This window comes from Eleutherodactylus coqui, chromosome 12, assembly GCF_035609145.1.
Source record: "Eleutherodactylus coqui strain aEleCoq1 chromosome 12, aEleCoq1.hap1, whole genome shotgun sequence".
Classification (NCBI taxonomy): domain Eukaryota; kingdom Metazoa; phylum Chordata; class Amphibia; order Anura; family Eleutherodactylidae; genus Eleutherodactylus; species Eleutherodactylus coqui.
Genome location: NC_089848.1, coordinates 80,576,207 through 80,601,426, shown reverse-complemented (window position 1 = coordinate 80,601,426; position 25,220 = coordinate 80,576,207). Strand labels below are relative to the sequence as shown.

The window sequence follows — 25,220 nt, the reverse complement described above, 5'->3', positions numbered from 1 at the left end:
GCTATACATGTAAAAAAGGTAAACCTTTTTGAACAAAAATTAATATAAGACACTGTCTTATTTTCGGGGAAACACGGTATATGCATTAGGCAGGGGGAATCTCTGAACAGCTTAGGCTCACAGCGATACATTAGCACTAGTCTTCGCGATCGGGCTACTATCACTGAGACAACCTCTCCTTAAGAATACTGAGCTTCGATCGCAATCTGATATAAGAGCTGTGGGTTGTTGCTATAATTTATCAGGCAGCACTTCAGTAATAAAAATCAATTTCCCTACCTCTTCAGTAGGAATCAGTTTCATAACTGATATAATGCTGTACATTAGTGTATGTACTGTTGTGATCTTTCTTGTGGATGGTCCTGATTTTATAATAGTCCACCACAAGTAGTTGTGATCTCCACACTAAAGTCGATAACAAAGTGTTTATTACCAAGTATACTATCATAGATTCATAGATTCCTTTAACCTTTAGCCCATAATGAGGTGATCAAGGGCTGAATGTAAAAGGAAAGCATGAATACACTTTTTTTAGTGGCTCAGATGGAACGCTCTTAAAATATAGATGCAGTCTCAATTGATAGTTCAGGTGAACTGCTCTTAGTGGCTCGAATAAAACTGCTCTAAAATTGTAGATGCAGTCTCATTTAGTGACTCAGATTCACTGCTCTTGCTATGAGTGCAGTCTCGAAAAGTAGCTCAGATGAAGTCCTCTCAACGCGTTTCACCACAATGTGCGGGTGGATCTTCAGGAGAAAAGTTTTTGAGCTCATTTATAGAAGATGATTGTGAACTATAAGGCTATGCACGCAGCCACACTTAAACAATACGGTCTTAGTGTTGATACGGATGGAGTCAATCATCCATCCGTTAAAATACACGCTCTCAGGACTATGAGGCTCTCAATTGTGAAGCCCCAAAACTCATTCCTACTGAAGAGGTAGGGAAATTGATTTTTATTACTGAAGTGCTGCCTGATAAATTATAGCAACAACCCACAGCTCTTATGTCAGATTGCGATCGAAGCTCAGTATTCTTAAGGAGAGGTTGTCTCAGTGATAGTAGCCCGATCGCGAAGACTAGTACTAATGTATCGCTGTGAGCCTAAGCTGTTCAGAGATTCCCCCTGCATAATGCATACGCGAAGGCTAGTGATGATTAGAGATGAGCGAGTATATTTACTAAGGCACATTACTCGAGCGAGTAGTGCCTTAGCCGAGTATCTCCCCGCTCGTCTCTATAGATTCGGGTGCCGGCGTGGGTGACAGGTGAGTTGCGGCAGGGAGCAGGGGGGAGAGAGTGAGAGAGAGATCTCCCTTCCGTTCCTCCCCGCTCTCCCCTGCCGCTCCCCGAATCTTTAGAGATGAGCGGGGAGATACTCGGCTAAGGCACTACTCGCTCGAGTAATGTGCCTTAGCGAGTATACTCGCTCATCTCTAGTGATGGTGTATCGCTATGAGCCTGAACTGTTCAGAGATTCCCCCTGCCTAATGCATACAGATACCAAAATAACAAAGAAGAGACGTGACCCATAGCCTTGATGGTAGGCTAGGGAGATCACAATTACTTGTGGTGGACTATTATAAAATCAGGACCATCCACAAGAAATATCACAACAGTACATACACCAATGTACAGCATTATATATCAGTTATGAAAGTGGTTTATTGCTTATTACTGAATCTCATTTGGACAGCATAAGACGACTGGTCCTAGTGACTATCTTTATGTTAACTGTTAGTGTCCGTCCTATTCCTTTAGGATGAGGAGGTGTCTATGACCCCATTGGTGACGACACACCTCATGCTATATTGTTTACGTCAGCAACTGTGCCCTATATGTATCAATTTTAGTATTAAATTTAATAAAGGTTATTTATTTTAGACAAAGTCTTCTCTGTGAAAGGGCTGTATAAGTCTCACATCTACTAGGTGTTCTCCCCAAGGAGAAGCACTACCCATCCCGACATGGTCATTCTAGCCTTCCCACATGTAAGGCAGGTTAGATCTGTAGCACCAGATTTCTCTCCGTTTCAGATTACAACAAAATTATAACATTGCGGCTGGCGTTGTTGCAGATGGCTCCATTCTCAGCAGCGGGATATACAAGCAATACGTTCCATGTGTGACTTCCATTCTCCACACCACAATGAAGGAGGGATCCACCTACCATGAGATTCAGCATGATGAAGTTTTCCTTGGCCAGTTCCTGGACTTCTGCACTTTCAGAAAACACTTTCTTCAGGGCTGAGAAGAACACAGTATTTATAAATTCACACACAGGGCTTATATAACCTGTTTTCCTGTGTTCAGAAACATATCCATTGTGGCCCTAATATGATGTTTGTATGCACAACGGGCCCAAAATGAAAGGAGGAGTCGGTGGCTTTCAGAACACAAATTTTGCTTGAAGGCATTTTATGCCCCATAGCACACTTGTAGAGCTCTTGAGTGGCCAAAACAGAGAACCCTTACAAATTACCCCATTTTGAAAACTAGACCCCTTAATGAATTAATGTAGGAGTTTACTGTGTATTGTGACCCCACAGTTTTTGAATGAATCTAAGCAAAACAGGAGGAAAAAAGTACGATTTACATTCTTTTGCAAATTGTGTCATTTAAAAACAGTGTTTTTTATACAGCAGATATATGAATGGAGACTTGCACCCCAAAATGGATCCCCCTGTTTGTCCCGTGTTCATAAACATACCCATTGTGGCCCTAATCTTATGTTTGTATGCACAACAGGGCCCAAACCGAAAGGAGCAGCCGGTGGCTTTAAGAACAGACATTTTTCTTGAAGGTGATTTAGGCCCCATTGCCCTCTTGTAGAACCCTTGAGCAGCCAAAACGACAACCCCCCCCCCCCCCCCCACAAATGACCCCATTTTGAAAACTAGACCCCTTAATGAATTCATCTAGGGGTGTGCTGCATATTTTTATCCCACAGTTTTAAATGAATATAAGCAAAGCAGTAGGAAAAAATGACGATTTTAATTTTTGGGGGCAATTCTGTCATTTTAAAAACTGTTTCTTTTGTACATCGTACATAGGAATGAAGATCTTCACCCCAAAATGGATCCCCTGTTTGTTCTGTGTTCAGAAACATACCCATTGTGGCCCCAATCTACTTATAGGACACATAGCTAGGCCTATAATGGACGTAACACCCATTGGATTTCAGGGCACAACTGGATAAATTCCAGGCCCCATTGCCCACTTAGCGGGAAAAAAATTGACTCACTAAAAATAATCCCCCCACCCTTTTTGGCATTCCCTAAATCTTAGATAAAAGTAATAATTAGAGATGAGCGAGCGTACTAGTTTCGGGTGTTTTTGCACTTGAGCACCGCTTTTTCCGAGTAACTGACTACTCGGAAGAAAAGATTCGGGGGGCGCCGGGGGTGAGCGGGGGGTTGTAGAGGGAAGTGGTAGGGAGGGGGGAGAGAGAGAGCTCCCCCCTAATCCCCACTGCTACCCACCGCTCCACCACCCGAATTTTTTCGTCCGAGTAGTCAGTTACTCGGAAAAAGCGGTGCTCGAGTGCAAAAACACCCGAACCGAGTACGCTCGCTCATCTTTAGTAATAATGCAAACTGTGTGGTATGTCTGAAGACAGGGGCAATTACGGAGGCTGGTTGGGATGAGCACGTGGGGCAATAAAACTGGGTATCCCTCCTGCTCCCGTGCTTTTGGGGGGTATTTCTTGACCTCAGCGACAGGAATGGGGTGTAAAAAGTGGCGCTATGTGAGGCTTCGTAAGCTTGCCGAGTGCGGCGGTCTCACACAGAAGGCGCTCAACAAGCTGCTCCTGAAACTGCAAGGTTACAAGCAATCCCAGGGATTTCTTGTAAATTACATATTACAGGTAGCAGTTTGAATAACGCCGGGCTCACACGGGTATATGTGGAATCAGCTTGCGGAGACCCACAGCGGATTCCAGCTGTGAGCCCGGCCGTGGCCCCAAGTACTGCCGCGTAATGTACTGCGCATGACTGCTTGTTTGTATTTTCCGCACTGTCGCTTAGCGATGACGCGGGTACCCGCAATGTAGTTACGTATGGGCTACTGGTATATCCGTGACCATAGCGCACAATGGGCTATATGTTGCGGCTATCCGTGGTGAAATAGAACATGCCACATTCTGTTTTTTGCAAGTGGATTACGTAATTCCAACACTAATGTGAGGTGACTTGTGTAATCCAATGCATTTGATTGATCCGCGTGTTACCTTGGATCAGATGCACGTGGAATCCGTAATTCCTATCTGGCCGTGTCAGACCGGCCTAGGGTAGATCGCTGCCTTTTTATCATGTGACCAGGGACCGCTCAATGAGGTCACTGCTCCAGGCTCTTGGCTACCTTTGGTTGGCAGGAACAAAATTTTAAATTTCCCAGGCTCCCCGGCTCCTGCGAATGTGTCTGGCATTTTGCTGACGAGTGGATGCACAGAATCCGAGTAAGGTCCGTGGAGGAAGATTGGGCCGGGGTTCAAATATGGTAAAAAGTTTCATCTCCTCTCACCGATCGCATCGCTGAGGGGAGATGAAACGTAAACTTTTTTTATTTCCTTTACGTGATCGCCATTATCCATTGAATAATGGCGATCACATGACCAGTGACTGCTCACCGTGGCCCCCTGTGACATCTTCAGGCTCTTGGCAACTTTGGTAGCCAAGAGCAGGGAGATTTTAAATTAACTGGGCAATCCTCGACTCTTGCACATGTGTCCGCCATTTTGCTAATGGGCGCATGCGCAGAAGCCAGAGTAAAGGTCCGTGGATAAAGATCCCATTGTGGGAGAAATCCAGGGATCTTAGTTATGTAGTTTCAGCTCCCCTTACGGATCGTATCCGTAAGGGGAGATGAAACTTTAACTTTTTAAACTTATTTTAACTTGGTCTTTTTTTTTTAACTTTCATAATCACCGTTAGCCGATGGATAACGGTGATCATATGACCGGGAACCGCATACAGCGGTCCCAGGTCACATCTGCCTGCACTAGCTATCTTTGACAGTCGGGCGCAGGGAGATTTGGAATTTGCCAGGCTCTCCCTGCTTCTGTGCATGTGCGCCACATCTGCATGCACAGAAGCCCGCGGCAGGTCCAGCTCATTGCATGACATTACGGAGGACTGGAGAGAGTATTTTAAGCTGCCCCCATGGATCCAATCCATGAGGACAGCTGAAACTTTAACTTTTAAAACTTTTTTTTAAACTTTTCTGTGATTGTCGGCATCCATCCAGATACTGACAATAGTGAGCCCGGGGACCGTTCTACCTTAAGGAGCCGTCAGCCAGGAGATTTCCAATTTCCCGGGTGTTCTGGCTTCTGCGCAAGTGCGTGACGTAATGACGTCTGGCACGCATGCGCAGAAGAACCAGATCACCGCGGGACATCGCAGAGGACAGGGGTGAATACGCTCAGCTGCCCCCATGGATCCGATCCATGAGGGCAGCTGAATCTTTAACTTTTTTCACTTTTTATTGACTTTATTGCGAGCGGCGGATAGTGTCGATCAAGCTGCCAGGAAGGGTGCGATCACTTGTAGTACATACTGCAATACTTCAGGATTGCAGTATATAGTACCACTTCATCTTACCTATGAAGCCCTGCCAAATGTAAGGCTTGATAGGCATCCATCACGCATCACAGCCCTGAGAGCCTTTACTAGGCTCCGGGCTACCATGCTAGCCCATCAGGACCCCACGATCGCGTTCCAGGGGGCAGCGGGGGACCTGCTTTAGCTGACTGTTTAAGACATGTGATAAGCTTGACCACAACAGCTCAAGAATCTAAAAAGAAATGTTAACAGACACTCGGAAGGCAGCAGTTGCTAGAGGCTGTCAGCTGTCAAAAACACCTGATGGCCGCCAGGCGCTCGTTTAGTCATAGGACATTCTGGGAAGCGTTTTCTTTATGATAAGAACCAACAATTATTTGATTTGTGGCTGATGACAAACTTGTTGACAGTTTCCAATAGCAACCAGACAAATTTGCCAGACTGCTGCTCTGGAGCATAATACAGACTGTAACTCAGGATCAGACCTGGACAATAACGTAATGTATCTATACAGGGACTCCACGAAGGAGAGCGATAATAGTGCAGTGTAAATGCAAAACAATCGCTTACTATTCGTTCACCTGTCGTTATCGCGGTCAGCCAGCAGAAAAACCATTGCTGGATCCTCATTCTGCGTAACTGCTCAGTTAGCATGTGTTAGCACTCGTGCGATCAGTCTTTCTGCAGGAGCGCCAACAACCTTAGTGGAGACGACAACACTCATGCAGTCGTTTAGATGACTATCGTTTCGTGTAAAAGGAGCATATATTATAGGATGGAACTCAGGATCAGTACAGGATACGTAATGCAATGTATGTACACAGTGACTCCACCAGCAGAATAGTGAGTGCAGCTCTGGAGTATAATACAGGATGTAACTCAGGATCAGTATAGGATAAGTAATGTAATATATATACACAGTGACTTCACCAGCAGAATAGTGAGTGCAGCTCTGGAGTATAATACAGGATGTAACTCAGGATCAGTACAGGATAAGTAATTCATGTACACAGTGACTCCACCAGAAGAATAGTGAGTGCAGCTCTGGAGTATAATACAGGATGTAACTCAGGATCAGTACAGGATAAGTAATGTATGTACACAGTGACTCCACCAGCAGAATAGTGAGTGCAGCTTTGGGGTATAATACAGGATGTAACTCAGGATCAGTGCAGGATAAGTAATTCATGTACACAGTGACTCCACCAGCAGAATAGTGAGTGCAGCTCTGGAGTATAATACAAGATGTAACTCAGGATCAGTACAGGATAAGTAATTCATGTACATAGTGACTCCACCAGCAGAATAGTGAGTGCAGCTCTGGAGTAGAATACAGGATGTAACTCAGGATCAGTAGAGGATAAGTAATGTAATGTATGTACACAGTGACTCCACCAGCAGAATAGTGAGTGCAGCTCTGGAGTATAATACAGGATGTGACTCAGGATCAGTACAGGATAAGTAATGTATGTACACAGTGACTCCACCAGCAGAATAGTGAGTACAGCTCTGGAGTATAATACAGGATGTAACTCAGGATCAGTACAGAATAAGTAATGTAATGGAGTCACTGTGTACATACATTACATTACTTATTCTGTACTGATCCTGAGTTACATCCTGTATTATACTCCAGAGCTGTACTCACTATTCTGCTGGTGGAGTCACTGTGTACATACATTACATTACTTATCCTATACTGATCCTGAGTTACATCCTGTATTATGCTCCAGAGCTGCACTCACTATTCTGCTGGTAGAGTCACTGTGTACATACATTACATTACTTATCCTATACTGATCCTGAGTTACATCCTGTATTATACTCCAGAGCTGCACTCACTATTCTGCTGGTGGAGTCACTGTGTACATACACCAGCAGAATAGTGAGTGCTGCTCTGGAGTATAATACAGGATGTAACTCAGGATCAATAGAGGATAGGTAATGTAATGTATACTGTGACTCTACCAGCAGAATAGTGAGTGCAGCTCTGGAGTATAATACAGGATATAACTCAGGATCAGTACAGAAGACACGATGTATGTACACAGTGACCTCACCTTACATGTCTAATATTTCAATAAACATACACTAACTTTGGCTCCTGTCATTTACGGTTTTAAGTAACTGTTACCAAAGACAATGCTGATCATTTACAGCCCCGTCATTTGTCTTCTTCCCATGTGATTTACCTTGACAGTACTGACAGTCCTCCAGATGATGAATCACCATGAGAGGCTTGTTACTGCAACAGAACAGGACAGGTTAGCTCTACAGTTAAAAGGAAAACTCCTCACAATCCACAGTTAAAATCTATATATAATGTCCAGCAACGATGTAACCAGTAGCTGGACATTTTTTTTAGTTTAAAAATGTAAATCGTGGAGGGCTGATGGGTTGCCATGGCAAGTGAATGCTGTTGTGAACGACAATGCATTTCAGAACAGAAGTACTACCATGCATTATCATAGCAATTAGAGCTTTTACGGTTCAAATCCCCTACAGGGACATAAAAAAAGTAAAATGAAAAATAGTATTTTAAAACAAAAAAGAAAACATAAAAAAGTAGAAAATATTTTTTGCGCACTTTCCCCTGTTTGTATTTTAAAAAATCTTAAAACCCCAGATCATCGTATCCATAATGACCTGTACAATAAATTTAACACACGATTTATCCTGCACTGTAAAATCCAAAAAAAGTTTAAAAAAAAATTGGGGGTAAAATGCTTATTGTGTTCATTTAGCCTCCCCAAAAAGTTAAGTTTTACAATACATTATATGTACCCAAAATGGTATCAATAAAAACTAGTTTGCCACTAGAGATGAGCGAACGTACTCGTCCGAGCTTGATACTCGTTCGAGTATTAGCGTGTTCGAGATGCTCGTTACTAGAAGCGAGTACCACGCGATGTTCGAGTTACTTTCACTTTCATCTCTGAGACGTTAGCGCGCTTTTCTGGCCAATAGAAAGACAGGGAAGGCATTACAACTTCCCCCTGCGACGTTCAAGCCCTATACCACCCCGCTGCAGTGAGTGGCTGGGGAGATCAGGTGTCACCCGAGTATAAAAATCGGCCCCTCCCGCGGCTCGCCACAGATGCATTCTGACATAGCTCAGGGAAAGTGCTGCTGGTGCCGTAGCTGCTATTGGGAGAGCGTTAGGAGTTATTTTAGGCTTCAAGAACCCCAACGGTCCTTCTTAGGGCCACATCTGACCGTGTGCAGTACTGTTGAGGCTGCTTTTAGCAGTGTTGCACAATTTTTTTTTTTTTTTAATATTGGCCGTGCAGAGCATTGCGTCCGCAGTCTGCAGTCATTGTACAGATTATAGGGCCAGTACTGGTGAGGCAGGGAAAGAGATATTCAGGCTACATAGGCAGTGGGCTTTTTCCAAAAAATTGATCGCCGTCATCCCGCCAGAGGGAAACAGTATACATAATATTATACGCTGCCTACAGTATCTATCTGCTGGGGGTAGTAGTCGTAATTAATACGCAGCTAAGCGTTACAGCAGGCTTGCGCAAAATTGTTTCCTGGATCTGCTGTCTCTGTTACATGATCGCCGTCATCCTGCCAGAGGGAAACAGTATACATAATATTATATGCTGCCTATAGTATCTGCATTTTAAAAAAATAGAAGCAAAATACTTAAGGCCTACTACTGGCCTTTGGCCACTTGACTGCTTCTGCGCTGTGAATTCCACTAGTACAGTCATACGCACCTACGTCTCACTACAGGCGTGCGCAAAATTGTTTCCTGGCTCTGCTGTGCGTTCTGTAAGGGAAGTCAGCCTCCAACCACAGGCCAATAAGCGGCACATTTAATTACAGCGTTCTGTTTCTGCACTACTGGTAATACAGCATGCTGAGGGGTAGGGGTAGGCCTAGAGGACGTGGACGCGGGCGAGGACGCGGAGGCCCAAGTCAGGGTGTGGGCACAGGCCGAACTCCTGATCCAGGTGTATCGCAGCCGACTGCTGCGGGATTAGGAGAGAGGCACGTTTCTGGAGTTCCCACATTCATCTCACAATTAATGGGTCCACGCGGTAGACCTTTATTAGAAAATGAGCAGTGTGAGCAGGTCCTGTCGTGGATGGCAGAAAGTGCATCCAGCAATCTATCGACCACCCAGAGTTCTGCGCCGTCCACTGCTGCAACTCTGAATCCTCTGGCTGCTGCTCCTCCTTCCTCCCAGCCTCCTCACTCCATTACAATGACACATTCTGAGGAGCAGGCAGACTCCCAGAAACTGTTCCCGGGCCCCTGCCCAGAATGGGCAGCAATGGTTCCTATCCCACCGGAGGAGTTTGTCGTGACCGATGCCCAACCTTTGGAAAGTTCCCGGGGTCCGGGGGATGAGGCTGGGGACTTCCGGCAACTGTCTCAGGAGCTTTCAGTGGGTGAGGAGGACGATGACGATGAGACACAGTTGTCTATCACTCAGGTAGTAGTAATTGGAGTAAGTCCGAGGGAGGAGCGCACAGAGGATTCGGAGGAAGAGCAGCAGGACGATGAGGTGACTGACCCCACCTGGTTTGCTACGCCTACTGAGGACAGGTCTTCAGAGGGGGAGGCAAGTGCCGCAGCAGGGCAGGTTGGAAGAGGCAGTGCGGTGGCCAGGGGTAGAGGCAGGGCCAGACCGAATAATCCACCAACTGTTTCCCAAAGCGCCCCCTCGCGCCATGCCACCCTGCAGAGGCCGAGGTGCTCAAAGGTCTGGCAGTTTTTCACTGAGAGTGCAGACGACCGACGAACAGTGGTGTGCAACCTTTGTCGCGCCAAGATCAGCCGGGGAGCCACCACCACCAGCCTCACCACCACCAGCATGCGCAGACATATGATGGCCAAGCACCCCACAAGGTGGGACGAAGGCCGTTCACCGCCTCTTGTTTGCACCGCTGCCTCTCCCCCTGTGCCCCAACCTGCCACTGAGATCCAACCCCCCTCTCAGGACACAGGCACTACCGTCTCCTGGCCTGCACCCACACCCTCACCTCCGCTGTGCTCGGCCCCATCCACCAATGTCTCTCAGCGCACCGTCCAGCCGTCGCTAGCGCAAGTGTTGGAGCGCAAGTACGCCGCCACGCACCCGCACGCTCAAGCGTTAAACGTGCACATAGCCAAATTTATCAGCCTGGAGATGCTGCCGTATAGGGTTGTGGAAATGGAGGCTTTCAAAAGGTATGATGGCGGCGGCGGCCCCGCGCTACTCAGTTCCCAGTCGCCACTACTTTTCCTGATGTGCCGTCCCAGCCCTGCATGACCACGTCTCCCGCAACATTGTACGCGCCCTCACCAACGCGGTTACTGCCAAGGTCCACTTAACAACGGACACGTGGACAAGCACAGGCGGGCAGGGCCACTATATCTCCCTGACGGCACATTGGGTGAATTTAGTGGAGGCTGGGACAGAGTCAGAGCCTGGGACCGCTCACGTCCGACCCACCCCCAGAATTGCAGGCCCCAGCTCGGTGGTGGTATCTGCGGCGGTGTATGCTTCCTCCACTAAACCACCCTCCTCCTCCTACGCAACCTCTGTCTCGCAATCAAGATGTGTCAGCAGCAGCACGTCGCCAGCAGTTGGTGTCGCGCGGCGTGGCAGCACAGCGGTGGGCAAGCGTCAGCAGGCCGTGCTGAAACTACTCAGCTTAGGAGAGAAGAGGCACACGGCCCACGAACTGCTGCAGGGTCTGACAGAGCAGACCGACCGCTGGCTTGCGCCGCTGAGCCTCCAACCGGGCATGGTCGTGTGTGACAACGGCCGTAACCTGGTGGCGGCTCTGCAGCTCGGCAGCCTCACGCACGTGCCATGCCTGGCCCACATCTTTAATTTGGTGGTTCAGCGCTTTCTGAAAAGCTACCCACGCTTGTCAGACCTGCTCGTAAAGGTGCGCCGGCTCTGCGCACATTTCCGCAAGTCCCACATGGACGCTGCCACCCTGCAACATCGGTTTCATCTGCCAGTGCACCGACTGCTGTGCGACGTGCCCACACGGTGGAACTCTACGCTCCACATGTTGGCCAGGCTCTATGAGCAGCGTAGAGCTATAGTGGAATACCAACTCCAACATGGGCGGTGCAGTGGGAGTCAGCCTCCTCAATTCTTTACAGAAGAGTGGGCCTGGTTGGCAGACATCTGCCAGGTCCTTGGAAACTTTGAGGAGTCTACCCAGATGGTGAGCGGCGATGCTGCAATCATTAGCGTCACCATTCCTCTGCTATGCCTCGAGAAGTTCCCTGCAAAGCATAAAGGCAGACGCTTTGCGCTCGGAAACAGAGGCGGGGGAAGACAGTATGTCGCTGGATAGTCAGAGCACCCTCCTGTCTATATCTCAGCGCGTTCAGGAGGAGGAGGAGCATGAGGAGGAGGGGGAAGAGACAGCTTGGCCCACTGCTGAGGGTACCCATGCTGCTTGCCTGTCATCCTTTCAGCGTGTATGGCCTGAGGAGGAGGAGGATCCTGAAAGTGATCTTCCTAGTGCGGACAGCCATGTGTTGTGTACAGGTACCCTGGCACACATGGCTGACTTCATGTTAGGATGCCTTTCTCGTGACCCTCGCGTTACACGCATTCTGGCCACGACGGATTACTGGGTGTACACACTGCTCGACCCACGGTATAAGGAGAACCTTTCCACTCTCATACCCGAAGAGGAAAGGGGTTCGAGAGTGATGCTATACCACAGGACCCTGGCAGACAAACTGATGGTAAAATTCCCATCCGACAGCGCTAGTGGCCGAAGGCACAGTTCCGAGGGCCAGGTAGCAGGGGAGGCGCAGAGATCAGGCAGCATGTACAGCACAGGCAGGGGAACACTCTCTAAAGCCTTTGACAGCTTTCTGGCTCCCCAGCAAGACTGTCACCGCTCCCCAGTCAAGGCTGAGTCGGCAGGAGCACTGTAAAAGGATGGTGAGGGAGTACGTAGCCGATCACACGACCGTCCTCCGTGACGCCTCTGCCCCCTACAACTACTGGGTGTCGAAGCTGGACACGTGGCCTGAACTCGCGCTGTATGCCCTGGAGGTGCTTGCTTGTCCTGCGGCTAGCGTCTTATCAGAGAGGGTGTTTAGTGCGGCTGGGGGAATCATCACAAATAAGCGTACCCGCCTGTCAACCGACAGTGCCGACAGGCTTACACTCATCAAGATGAACAAAGCCTGGATTTCCCCAGACTTCTCTTCTCCACCAGCGGACAGCAGCGATACCTAAACAATACATAGGCTGCACCCGCGGATGGAAGCATTGTTCTCCATCACCATCAAAAACGTGGACCTTTTAGCTTCATCAATCTGTGTATAATATTCCTCCTCCTCCTCCTGCTCCTCCTCCTGAAACCTCACATAATCACGCCGAACGGGCAATTTTTCTTAGGCCCACAAGGCTCAGTCATATAATTTTTGTAAACAATTTTTATACGTTTCAATGCTCATTAAAGCGTTGAAACTTTCACCTGAACCAATTTTTATTTTAACTGGGTTGCCTCCAGGCCTAGTTACAAATTAAGCCACATTAACCAAAGCGATTAATGGGTTTCACCTGCCCTCTTGGTTGGGCATGGGCAATTTTTCTGACGTACATTAGTACTGTTGGTGCACCAATTTTTTGGGGCCCTCGCCTACAGTGTAATCCAATTAATTTTTTGCCCACCTGCATTAAAGCTGACGTTACATCAGGTGTGTTGGGCACTGCAATGGGATATATTTATGTACCGCCGGTGGCTTCCTGGGACCCACCCATGCTGTCGGTCCACACGGAGTTGTAACTGCATGTGTCCACTTCTAAAGAACCCTAGTCTGACTGGGGCATGCAGTGTGGGCCGAAGCCCACCTGCATTTAACATATTACCTCAGCTGTGATGGGCAATGCAATGGGATATATTTATGTACCGCCGGTGGGTTCCAGGGAGCCACCCATGCTGTGGGTGCACACGGAATTCCCATTGCGGAGTTGTACTGTGACTATTTATAAAAAACCCCGGTCTGACTGGGGCATGCAGACACCTTGACAGAATAAATAGTGTGTGGCACATAGGTTCCCCATTGCTATGCCCACGTGTGCAGCTCCTGATGGCGATGGCACAGGATTATATTTCTCATTGCTTCTGTACAGCATTTGTGGGCTATCGCCCCGCCCCTTTTAAAGAGGGTCGCTGCCTAGCCGTGCCAACCCTCTGCAGTGTGTGCCTGCGGTTCCTCCTCATGGCAGACGCACTTATAAATAGACATGAGGGTGGTGTGGCATGAGGGCAGCTGAAGGCTGCGCAGGGACAATTTGGTGTGCGCTGTGGACACTGGGTCGTGCGGGGGGTGGGGGGCGGTGGGGTTGGGCAGCATGTAACCCAGGAGAAGTGGCAGCGGAGTGTCATGCAGGCAGTGATTGTGCTTTGTTGGAGGTAGTGTGGTGCTTAGCTAAGGTATGCATTGCTAATGAGGGCTTTTCAGAAGTAAAAGTTGTTGGGGGGGGGGGGCCCACTCTTGCCGCTAATGTGGCTTAATAGTGGGACCTGGGAACTTGAGATGCAGCCCAACATGTAGCCCCTCGCCTGCCCTATCCGTTGCTGTGTCGTTCCCATCACTTTCTTGAATTGCCCAGATTTTCACAAATGGAAACCTTAGCGAGCATCGGCGAAATACAAAAATGCTCGAGTCGCCCATTGACTTCAATGGGGTTCGTTACTCGAAACGATCCCTCGAGCATCGCGATAATTTCGTCCCGAGTAACGAGCACCTGAGCATTTTGGTGCTCGCTCATCTCTATTTGCCACATGATAAACAAGCCCTCATATGGCCATAATGACTGAAAAATAAAAAGTTATGGCTTCTGAAAAGTGGAGCTGAAAATCCTCCCAAAAAGTTGCGTCCTTATGGCCAAAGTAGGCCGTGTCCTTAAGGGGTTAATAAGAGTGTACTATCGTTTAAGCATATTTAAACAAATTAATATGGCAATATAAACTAAATAGTATTAACAACATTAATAATTACTGTTTGTTTAGTGTAATAAAATTGTTTTATGAAAACTGTTGGTTGTAAAATTAAAAACGTATTCAGAAATAATTTCCGAGGGGAACCTGCGATGTTCAACTGATATGGGGCCTCCACAGGGTTAATCCAGTACTATGTGCATCTGCTATAGACTATGACTTTAAAGGGGTTGTCCCGCGCCGAAACGGGGGTTTTTTTTTTTTCAATAGCCCCCCCGTTCGGCGCGAGACAAACCCGATGCAGGGGTTTAAAAAAAAAAAACGGATAGTACTTACCCGAATCCCCGCGCTCCGGTGACTTCTTACTTACCTTGCGAAAATGGCCGCCGGGATCTTCACCCACGGTGGACCACAGGTCTTCTCCCATGGTGCACCGTGGGCTCTGTGCGTTCCATTGCCGATTCCAGCCTCCTGATTGGCTGGAATCGGCACACGTGACGGGGCGGAGCTACGAGGAGCAGCTCTCCGGCACGAGCGTCCCCATTCAGAAGGGAGAAGTCCGGACTGCGCAAGCGCGTCTAATCGGGAGATTAGACGCTGAAATTAGACGGCACCATGGAGACGAGGACGCTAGCAACGGAACAGGTAAGTGAATAACTTCTGTATGGCTCATATTTAATGCACGATGTATATTACAAAGTGCATTAATATGGCCATACAGAAGTGTATACCCCCACTTGCTTTCGCGGGACAACCCCTTTAAGGAAGAATTCTTCTTAGGAAATCCATGACTGCAGCCTCCTATTACATGGAACTAATTGTATTGTTACAAGGGACAGCTGGATAATTGACATGACAGCTCCTTATCAGTCATCTGTCCATCTACTGTGTAGTCGCTGTGAGATAAGCGGGTACTGAACACAGTAACATAGTTTGTAAGGCCGAATGAAGACAATGTCCATCTAGTCCAGCCTGTTATCCTCCTGTGTTGTTGATCCAGAGGAGGCAAAAAACCCCAAGAGAAAAATCCAATTAGCCCTTTTGGGGGAAAAATTCTTTCCCGACTTCCTAATGTCAATCAGACTAATACCTGGATCAACCCCTAAGGCCTCATGTCCACGGGGAAAATCAGGCCCGCTACGGATTCTACATGGAGAATCTGCAGCGGATCCCTCCTGCCCCGCGGACATGAGCGCTGAAAATAGGAATTTAAAAGAATTTACTCATCCGGAGCGGGCGGGGAAAGTCTTCTGTTCCTCACGGCCGGATCTTCTTTTTCGGCCGGCGGATGAACTAGTCACGCCGGCGGCAGGTCGCCGGCACGTCGCCGACGTGCCGCGCGCATGCGCCGGGCACATCCGCCGAGCCGAAGCAAGAAAGATCCGGCCGTGAGGAAGAGAAGACCTTCCCCGCCCGCTCCGGATGAGTAAATTCTTTTAAATTCCTATTTTAGGTCTCCCGCGGATCCGGACGGCTTCCATAGGCTTCAATAGAAGCCCGCGGGAGACCCGCACGAAAATGGAGCATGGTCCAGATTTTTTCATGCTCCATTTTTTTAAAAATCCCTTTTATTGACCATCCGCGGGTATTTATCTACCCCGCGGGTGGTCAATGCATCCCTATGGGGTGCGGATCCGCGGGCAGGAGAAGAGTTAAAATCTGCTGCGGATTTTAATTCTTCTTTTCCCCGTGGACATGAGGCCTAATAGTTCCTACCTGCCTGTATACCCGGATTAACAATTAACCTAAGATTTATATCCTGTAATATCCTTTCTGCAGGGCGGTTGTGGCTCCAAGGACCATTTAGGGCAGCGAGACAAGGTGCCCAATATTCCCTCTGAAACAGAGGTGTAACTTGAAGCTCCTGGGCCCCAACGTAAAACCTGTAACTGTGCCCTGAACTATAATGCTTTATTCATAGTACTGGGCTCCCTATATGGGGAAGAGAGGCCTTATGGGTCCCCTAAGGCTCCTGGGCCCGGGTGCAACCCGGATCCCCTGCATCCTCTATAATTACGCCCCTGCTCTGAAATGTGCATTCAAAAATCAGTAGAATATCGCCATCTAGTGGATGCACTTTTAATAACACCTGCAGCTTTAACCAGAAAGTTCTCCAGGTATCATCTTTTCTGAAGACACACAAGGTAGGTTGTCTATATCAGTGTTTCCCAAACTCCAACAGATCAGAATTTCTTCAGTATTGCACAAGTGATGTAATTATTGTCAGCGCCTCAGACATTGCTACAGGTTATCTCGGTGTTCGTGTACTATATTGACACCGGAAGCTAGGGGTTGGCCGAGCGGAGGTAGAGTCAACGCTCCAGTCATGCTGCAAGCTGCCGATTGGCTCAATGGCAGGCTTCTGCTTTCTGCTGCTGGCACACTGGCCCGTCTCCACAAGCATGAACACGGGGATGATGGCACTCAGGCTCCTGTTCTCTGGTGCTGTTCCGTCTCCAGTGATGGACGGCCCCTTAGCGCTGTTACTTGGCGGCTCATGTAGGCTCCTGCTGTCTGGTGCTGTCCCACCCCCTCGGCGCTTTAATTTGGTGCCTCGTGCTCTCTGCTGCTGTCCTTCTCCAGCGGGAGGATCGCACCCACAGCATCCGAGTTACGGCCAGCCTCGCCTCCTCAGTGCCTGGGGCACTGGGCCATCTTCAGGTGTGTGGAGGATAGCCAATAATCAGCTGGGGGTGTGCCCTGAGCTCTAACTCTTGCAGAGCTTGACCAACCCCTAGCCTCTGGTGGAGACATATTGCACTAATACCGGTTTTCTGTCCATAGGATATCCCTAAATCCCGATCTGTTGGGGGTTGCGAGGACTGGAGTTTGGGAAACACTGCTTTACATCATACCACACCTGTAAGAATGCACATTTATTATAAAGGCTACGTTCACACCAGCGTTTGTTTTTACTGTGACACTTTTACTAAAAACGGAAGTCAACAAAATGGAAGTGAAGGGGAAAGCAGTCCTTCTGATTTTTTTGGAAGTTTTATAAAATGGATCCGTTAAAAAATAGATAAATGCTTTTTGTTAATGTCCATTTTTTTAGCATTTGAAATATATCCGTTTTCTTGTGCACCTGCTAGATGGGAGGAGGTTTTTTTGCACCCCATAGGACACCTGCATTACAATTTGGGTGGCGGTGGCTCTTCACTGAAAGTGGCCCAGGGATTAACATTGTTGTCTTGCTGCGCTGGCGATAAAATCTATCCAAGAACAATATCTGCATGCAGTTTTCATGTTCTCTGTGTTTATTCTTCTTGTTCTTCTCCTATTGAGAAGAATGAATAAATGTGGTGGCTCAGTGGTTAGCACTGTTGCCTTGCAGTGCTGGAGTTCCAGGTTCAAACGTGACCAAAGGCAACATCTGTATAGAGTTTTTCAAAGCCAATGTTGTCCTTGATGATAATTGAACCTAGGACCCCAGCACTGCAAATGGTGCCAACCACTGAGCCACATTCATGAAAACGGAATGAAAATGTGATGGTGCCTCTTCAATGAAAGAAAAACACTAGTGTGAAAAGGCCCTAATTCAAGCCAAAGTTTTTGTGCTAACGGCACCCCCTACCTCCTCTTTGCATTGTACAATCCTTCTTCATAGGTCTGGACCCAGGTGATCTCATCTCCCCAACCTAGAAGAAGAAGTCAAAGAAATTATGCCAAATATTTCTGCCTTCAGTATTTTTTTATTTTGAAGCCTACAATATCCAGATTGGAGAATTTGGAGATACTGGACCTCTTGAGAGCGTCTGAGGGGAGCGGATCTCCTTCTTCACTGCCATAGCCAAGTTGGAGGAGAATGTAATAAGGACAAGTGACGCTGCCAGCACTGATAGATACATTATGGCGTCTTCTCCGGTCAGCGATTTCCTGCAATGATGAGATTTTTATCAGTGCGACGCTCTTAGATCTGAACGTCTTATATGTACAGTCTGAACATTGTAGTGTTCATTATATTAGCAGTAGATAGCCCGTCCCAGGACGGGGACTGTAATACATACTATCAACCTCAAGAGACTCTGTCACCTACTTTTAAGCCCTTCTTGACATAACGAGAATCACTCAAAAATCGCTCAAAGCCATCTTTTGAGAGATTCTTGTTCTGTCTAAATACAGGGAGATCATGCAGTTTTCGTGCACGAGTCGTTGATCGCTGAATTCTAATGTGCTAGAACTGAACAATCAGCCTTTATCAGTGGAGCAGGCTGTTAATCAGCCGGCTGCGCTGATCAGATTCTCTGTGCCTGTGTCCTGCTGTGAATTCACAGCTGTATTTTATTAGTGGCCGTGGCTGTGTCCCACTCTGCCTGCATTGCTCTATAGTAGCTAATTAGCTACTCTAAAGTATGCAAAGACGATTGCTCAAAACTGTCACTCAAACTACCACTTGAGTGACTTTTGAGCAATCATCTATCAGCGTTAATGGGGCTTTAGACTTACTAGCTAAGTTTACAGGCTCTCTCAACTTCCTCCCTGAAAGATCTCTCTCCTCCGCTCACATCTCTATTGATTACACCTGCAACACCCCTTTTAAGTCATGAGGAGATCAACTTAAAGCTTTGGGTGATTTAGCAGAAGGAAGGAGCAGCAAAAGGGAGACAAGAAAGACATAATGATTGGATAGAGCCAAGGATGAATTATAGGAAACAAGATGAAATAGATCGTGGATGGAATATGCAGTGCAGAAGATATAGATCTTGTCAATGGACCAGTGGCGTAGCTATAGGGATCTCAGGTGCGACCTGGCCCCTAAGCCGTGGCTGTGGACGGGTCCACTTTACCACACTAATGATCATTGGCCGCATCATTTAATTTTTTCAGGACCATAATTGTTTACATCCAATTTGAAAAACAGTTTAAAACTATGGGGCAATGTGTCTCTAGGTCATCAAACGTTTAATGCCATAGGTAGGTCTTCTGTGCGGTGCCGACAGCTTCTCCTGCTTGGCGATAGTCAGCTCTTCCTCCTCGCCCCGGCTCAGTCTCATCTCCTCTAATGTTCTGAGGGGAGGAAACCAAGAAAAGAGAGGAGACTAAGTTGGGCTGGGGGGGGACGTGCTGACTATCACCAAGCAGGAGAAGTTTCTGGCGCCACGTGGAGGTCCTGCTTATAGTGTTAAACCATGTGGTCAGTCAGACATAACTCACAAAGGAAGAGAGGATAACTCCCCGGCGCCGCAACGGCAAGTAGTCACTTACACTATCTGAGAGAAGCAGTGTGATGCGGGAGGGAAGGGGAGAACACCATGAAGTGGTATGAGAGGTGGGGGGCAAAACTGACATTCCAAGTGACCAGGAAGGAGTAGCCTGTGTAGTATGGATGGAGCGCTGGAACTATAAGGGGCGCCCTGTGTGGTGAGGGGGGGGAAAGCGCAAGCGGGGGTAGCTATAAGGGTAGGGTCATTGTATAGAAAATCCTTACCAAAATGCATATAATTTCCATTGGTGCGAATTTTGATACAAATTTTGATGTGGATCTGCAGCCAATTTCACGTGGATCTGCAGCCAATTTCACCCTTTTAACAGAAGGCATGTAGTCTACTGTGGACCCGCATCAAAATCCACGGATTTGACACAGATTTTCAGCTGCAGAAAATCCGCACCATTTCCACTATGTGTGAACATGCCCTAGGGGGCATTCTGTGTGACAAATGTGGGAGGGCAGAACCATAAGGGGCCATCATGTGTCACAAGGCGGAAGAACCATCAGTGGCATCTTGTCTCACAAGGAAAGAGGGGGGCATGAACGGGCATCCTATGATAACGTGCGGGTACCATTAGAGTCCTTCTGTGAGACAGGGAGGGGCAGAACTATAAGGGGTTTTAGCAGTCTGTGAGTAAGGGCGGTACGAGCAGTGGTCTGCGAGAGAGAGAGACGTCTGTGGGAGACTTCTTATTAGAGGTTACAGCTGGTTGGCACTGTTAAAGGGGCAGCTGGATTGGCAGTTTGTGAATAGTGTGGGCATGTGCTGGGAAAACATGGGGCCAAAAATGTCTGAGTTGCAAATTCAGCAGAAACAAGTGGTGGCTGGAAGAAATGGTCATGTCACTCCGGGTCAAACAGAAATGAAAGCCAAAAATGAACACTAAATCAGATATAATGTCACCTGTAATCACTAGAGGTAACTGCACTGTAATCACTATCATTGTGTAGAGCTTTTATTTGACTTTTAGATGCTAATTTCACTACTAGATGTATATTAAAGCTGAGCTGATGTGTTGCAAAACTCATCTTATGTTGTCTCCCTTGTGTATATTATGCTGTCTCCAATATGTGTGTGTGTGCGCAATATATATTATACGCACACTAATATATATATATATATATCATTTTAAGTGAGGTGAGTAAAATATAGGTCTTGAAGCTTGTGTCCTGCATTTTGCGGCCACAAAGGGGATTGTGGGGCCCCAAGCTGAACTATTACCCCATGGCTCATGAACCACTAGCTATGAACCCCTGATTAGATCAATACATAAATTGATACTGAGGATGCAGAACATAAAGTAAACACATGAATGAACAGCCAGGACATTAGATGAATAGTTGGACCAGTTGTAGGATTCGAGATGAACATTACATGAATGAATGAATGAATAATGGGAAGCCAGAACAAGTGATGAACTACAAAAATTCTGAACCATAGATGAATTTCCCAATAAGCAGTAAGATTTTGGAGCACCAGATGAAAACATGTTTAGGCAATGAGAATCTAGAACCTTAGAATTCTAGATGAATAGTAAGAATACAAACCATCAGCTCTATACACGCATAGATCAGAGTAATACATGTATGCTGAACAGAGAGTAAACAGCAGTAGGGGTCTAGACCGTCGCGGTTCCAGGTTCTGTTCTCTGGCATCCAAGACAGCTGCCGATCTTCAGACTACCTAATCTCCACCCTGCATGGTTAGACTTCCAATGCACTGTACCTGCTCTCTGGTTGGCCAGAACTGTTTGGGTGATCGGCACTGGCCAATCAGACAGCAGTGTACAGTGTGCATTAGATGGTTAGAAAATTGCAGCAGACATCTTGGATGGGTGAAAACAGGGTCCAAAACTGGCGGATCAGAGAGACAACAGAGAAGAACTGCAGATAATATGCTCCCTCGCCCTCCTGAACCAGGACCGAATTTAGTCACCAGGGGGTCACTTTAAAGTTTGCCTAATAGTCGCACATGCAGTAATGGAAGTCCTGCCCATGACACAAGTTATAGCACCGCTTTACACTATTACTCATATGCCAAGGTTAAGACAATAACTCTCCTAAAGTCTCTGAATAGCAGCAATAATGGCTCCTCCCGAAAGCAATACTGAATTCTTATGATTGGCAATGTCGGATCCCATTTATTGCAGTTGGATTCTGAATGATACCCAAGGCTCTACCAGGCATTCTTCCAGGATCTTCATATTTTTAGGCCCTGCAGAAAATGTTCCCCGGCTTTTGCCTGTCCGCACCCAAAGCTCCCGCCTGAACCGCACCCAAAGCTCCCGCCTGTCCGTTTGGTCCAATGTAATTCTACCACAACCAGAAACATTCATTATTCAGGTTTTAAAAATGGTATGACTTATTAACTGTAAACTAACCCGAGGGGGGAAAAAAACAAAAAAAACAAAAAAAAAAGCACACATGTAAGACAATATATCCCATCATATAAATGGTGTTTAAAAGGGGCAACTTAGCAGCACTATGAGAACTAGTTTCTGCATTCCCCTTCCCTGTGGATTCCCTTCAAAAATTATGAGAACCCTTGTAAAATAAGGGCCAAATTGTCCCATGTCTACAGCAGAGCATGCATGTACTTGTAAGATGGTCGCAGATCTCATAAGGCCCCAACTAACCCACAGCAGAGCAGGTGAATCCACTGGTGGGCCACTGAGCCATAAGTAGGGAGAACGCAGCAGCTAGGAATGTTGGAATGGGGGTCTGGTAATATTTGCAGTACAGTGGGCCCCCAGGGTGGTCTGGAGGGACTTCAGGCTGACACTGTAATGAGTAATCCCTTTTATTGAGATTTATTGCAGACATGTACTTCCTCCAAAGGTGTGGCTATATGACATGCTGACATAGTAGTCGCACCCTGCGCCTGCTGCCTAAGGGGGACCAAAGGCCTCTCTGTCACATAAGAAGACACTAGTGTTATAAATGGCACATGGAAGGGGGGTCCCTATTATAGATTGTGCACTGACACCCTGGAGATTCATATTTTAACTCTGACTAGGGATTCGTTCACACGTAGTGGATTTTACTTGAAATGTGGGTTTAGACACAGATCTGCAACGGATTTCACCCTTTCAATTGGAGGGGTGCAGTCTGCTGTGGATACGCATCAAAATCTGCACCAATGATGCAGAATATCTGCTCCAATCCCTCTACATGTGAACATACTTTTAGGGAGCCCCTTTGCAGTGCAAATCTGCACCAAAACCCGCAGCAAATTTTGTGCTGCGGCTTTTGGGTTAGATCGACACCATAATCCACAGCAAACGGTACCGATTTTAATGAAGATTTGCAGCAGCTTGCACCCTTTCAATTGAGAGGGGGACGTCTACCACAGATCCATGGGTGGATTTTGGTGTAGATTTTCCACTATAGAAAATCCGCACCAAATCTATTATATGTGAACGCATCCTTAGGCTGGGTGCGCACGGAGCGGAATTGCTGCGAAATGTTCGTGCAGACTTTCTGCATTGAAATTCCGCCCGCAATTTTTATCCCGGGATAAAGCACCAAAGTGGACGAGATTTGCAAAAATGTCACCCACACGCTGCGGAGAAGCTATTTCGGCCAAGCCGTGATGAAACTGACATGCGGCGCGAAATCCAAAGCCGCAACATGTCAATTTTATTGCCGTCTCTGCTGCGACCAGCTCTACTTTCTATGGGGAGAGAGACGACCACAGCAGGAGGCAAAGTCGCTTCAAAACCCGCACCGAACAGCGCAAGTTTCAAAGCTGCATTTCTGCCACAGAAATCTCGTGGTATTTCCGTGCGGTCTCGCAGCAGTCATTCTGCGGAATTTACGCTCCGTATGATTGCAACCTTCAAGAGCTTTCCCAAGAGTTCTAAAAATTTCCCCCATTGTAGGTAATAGAATAAAATATTTCCCCTCTAACTGCCCCTTCACCTCTCCGGTCCTAATTATTACAGGAAGCTATGATGTCACTGATGGTCATTGCTCACATCACGTGAATCACTCATTAGTGGGTATACGTACATGAACAGCATGTGACCGAAGAGACCAATGGTTGGCTACACGTGAGCGATGAACCTCATTGACCTCATTGCTTGCCCTTTAATGTGACTTCCCTCTAATGAGAAGACTTTGTAGCCCAGATTAGTTGCGGATACTGTGAGAAGCACAAAACTAGAAGCAGGACATCTGTAGATGGTCACAGACTACACCATAAAGTCCTAAACTAATATTTCTCACAGCTGAGGGATTGTTACAATTGTATCCACTCTAAACAGCCCGGACTCATCCTGATACTGTACACTGTAGCAAACTAGGGGTGAGAAAATTGTGCCAGTTGTGTGCATTACAACAGGGTGGGTATGTGCTGTGCAATACGAGTCATGCCTGAGAACATTGGGCGCAACTTGCGGCTGCCCGTGTGAATGCACTCGAGCGGAGCGCTTTGTGCGGCTCCTGCTGCTGTGTTTAGCTCACAGAGCATTGTTTAGACTGCATACAATTGTATCCAGTAATGATAATAAATATATTTGCCTTATTAAATACATTCCAACTCATATCCAAGAAGCTGCACTAACAATATAATAAACACCACAAATGTAACGTATAACCAGTCTGTAGATGAGATAATCCACCTGCAGCAGAGCAGAGGAACAAGATATGCAAGAGCAGGAACAATGCATGCCCCTTTAAGAACCGGTAAAAAGTCACCCAATGTTAGTTGAGTAGAGGGCAAACCTATCCTTCTGTAGGCGGCTTTACAACCCAGTTACAACTACAACTCCCAGCAAAGAAATTATTTTGTGACCACAATGCATCAGTATAGAAGGACGATGAATGCTAGAAAGACTTTTTGCAAAAACTAATTTGATGAGAATTGAAGAGTCTGGACTTACACTCAGGCGTGCCTGTGCTGGTATGTTCACCGCCTCCTCCTCGTCAAGAGACGGTTGTTTTATAGTCGCACCTTGGACAGGTCACCTGTGACTCCAGGTTACTATTACAACAAGGAAATGGTTACCTGTTTTTTTTTACATTTTTTGTTCTCACTGGTTCCCATGAGTCCATTCTTCCAGGCACAGGGATCGTATGTCATTAATTTAGCAGGCAGCTAAAAGGATTTTGTGTGTGCGGCACAGGTAGACGGGGCTGGGTCACTTTCAGTGAAATTGAACCCAGGAGGGGTGTGGGGTGGTGGTGGGGGGAAGCCGGTCTTGTATGGGTCCATTGTTTGCAGAAACTGATTCTTGCTGCAGTGGAACCAAGAGATGAAAAGATACAGACTTTATCTTGTATCCAGAAACATCTTTTTAAAATACATAAATTCTCACACAAAACAATGTTGACGGCAAACGAGATTTAATCCCAGTGCAGAGCTAAAGGGTATCTGAAGAAAGCAGAGAAGAGAAAATTCCATAAAATTGTGATATAGGGAGCAGTATTATAGTAGTTATATTCTTGTACATAGGAGGCAGTATTATAGTAGTTATATTCTTGTACATAGGGGGCAGTATTATAGTAGTTATATTCTTGTACATAG

General features: G+C 47.0%; 1 protein-coding gene across 1 annotated transcript in view; it reads right to left on the bottom strand.

Moving 5' to 3' along the window:
- Positions 1-24,684, bottom strand: part of LOC136587182 (anterior gradient protein 3-like) — a 30,248-nt gene extending 5,564 nt beyond the window's left edge. Inside the window, exons 1-5 of the mRNA XM_066585719.1 lie at positions 24,577-24,684; positions 18,227-18,360; positions 18,059-18,122; positions 7,756-7,808; positions 2,170-2,246 (exon numbers count right to left, since the gene is read on the bottom strand). Coding sequence (XP_066441816.1) covers positions 2,170-2,246; positions 7,756-7,808; positions 18,059-18,122; positions 18,227-18,332 — 300 coding nt within the window. The 5' untranslated portion in view covers positions 18,333-18,360; positions 24,577-24,684. The remainder of the gene's footprint in view (positions 1-2,169; positions 2,247-7,755; positions 7,809-18,058; positions 18,123-18,226; positions 18,361-24,576) is intronic.
- Positions 24,685-25,220: the final 536 nt, after the last annotated feature.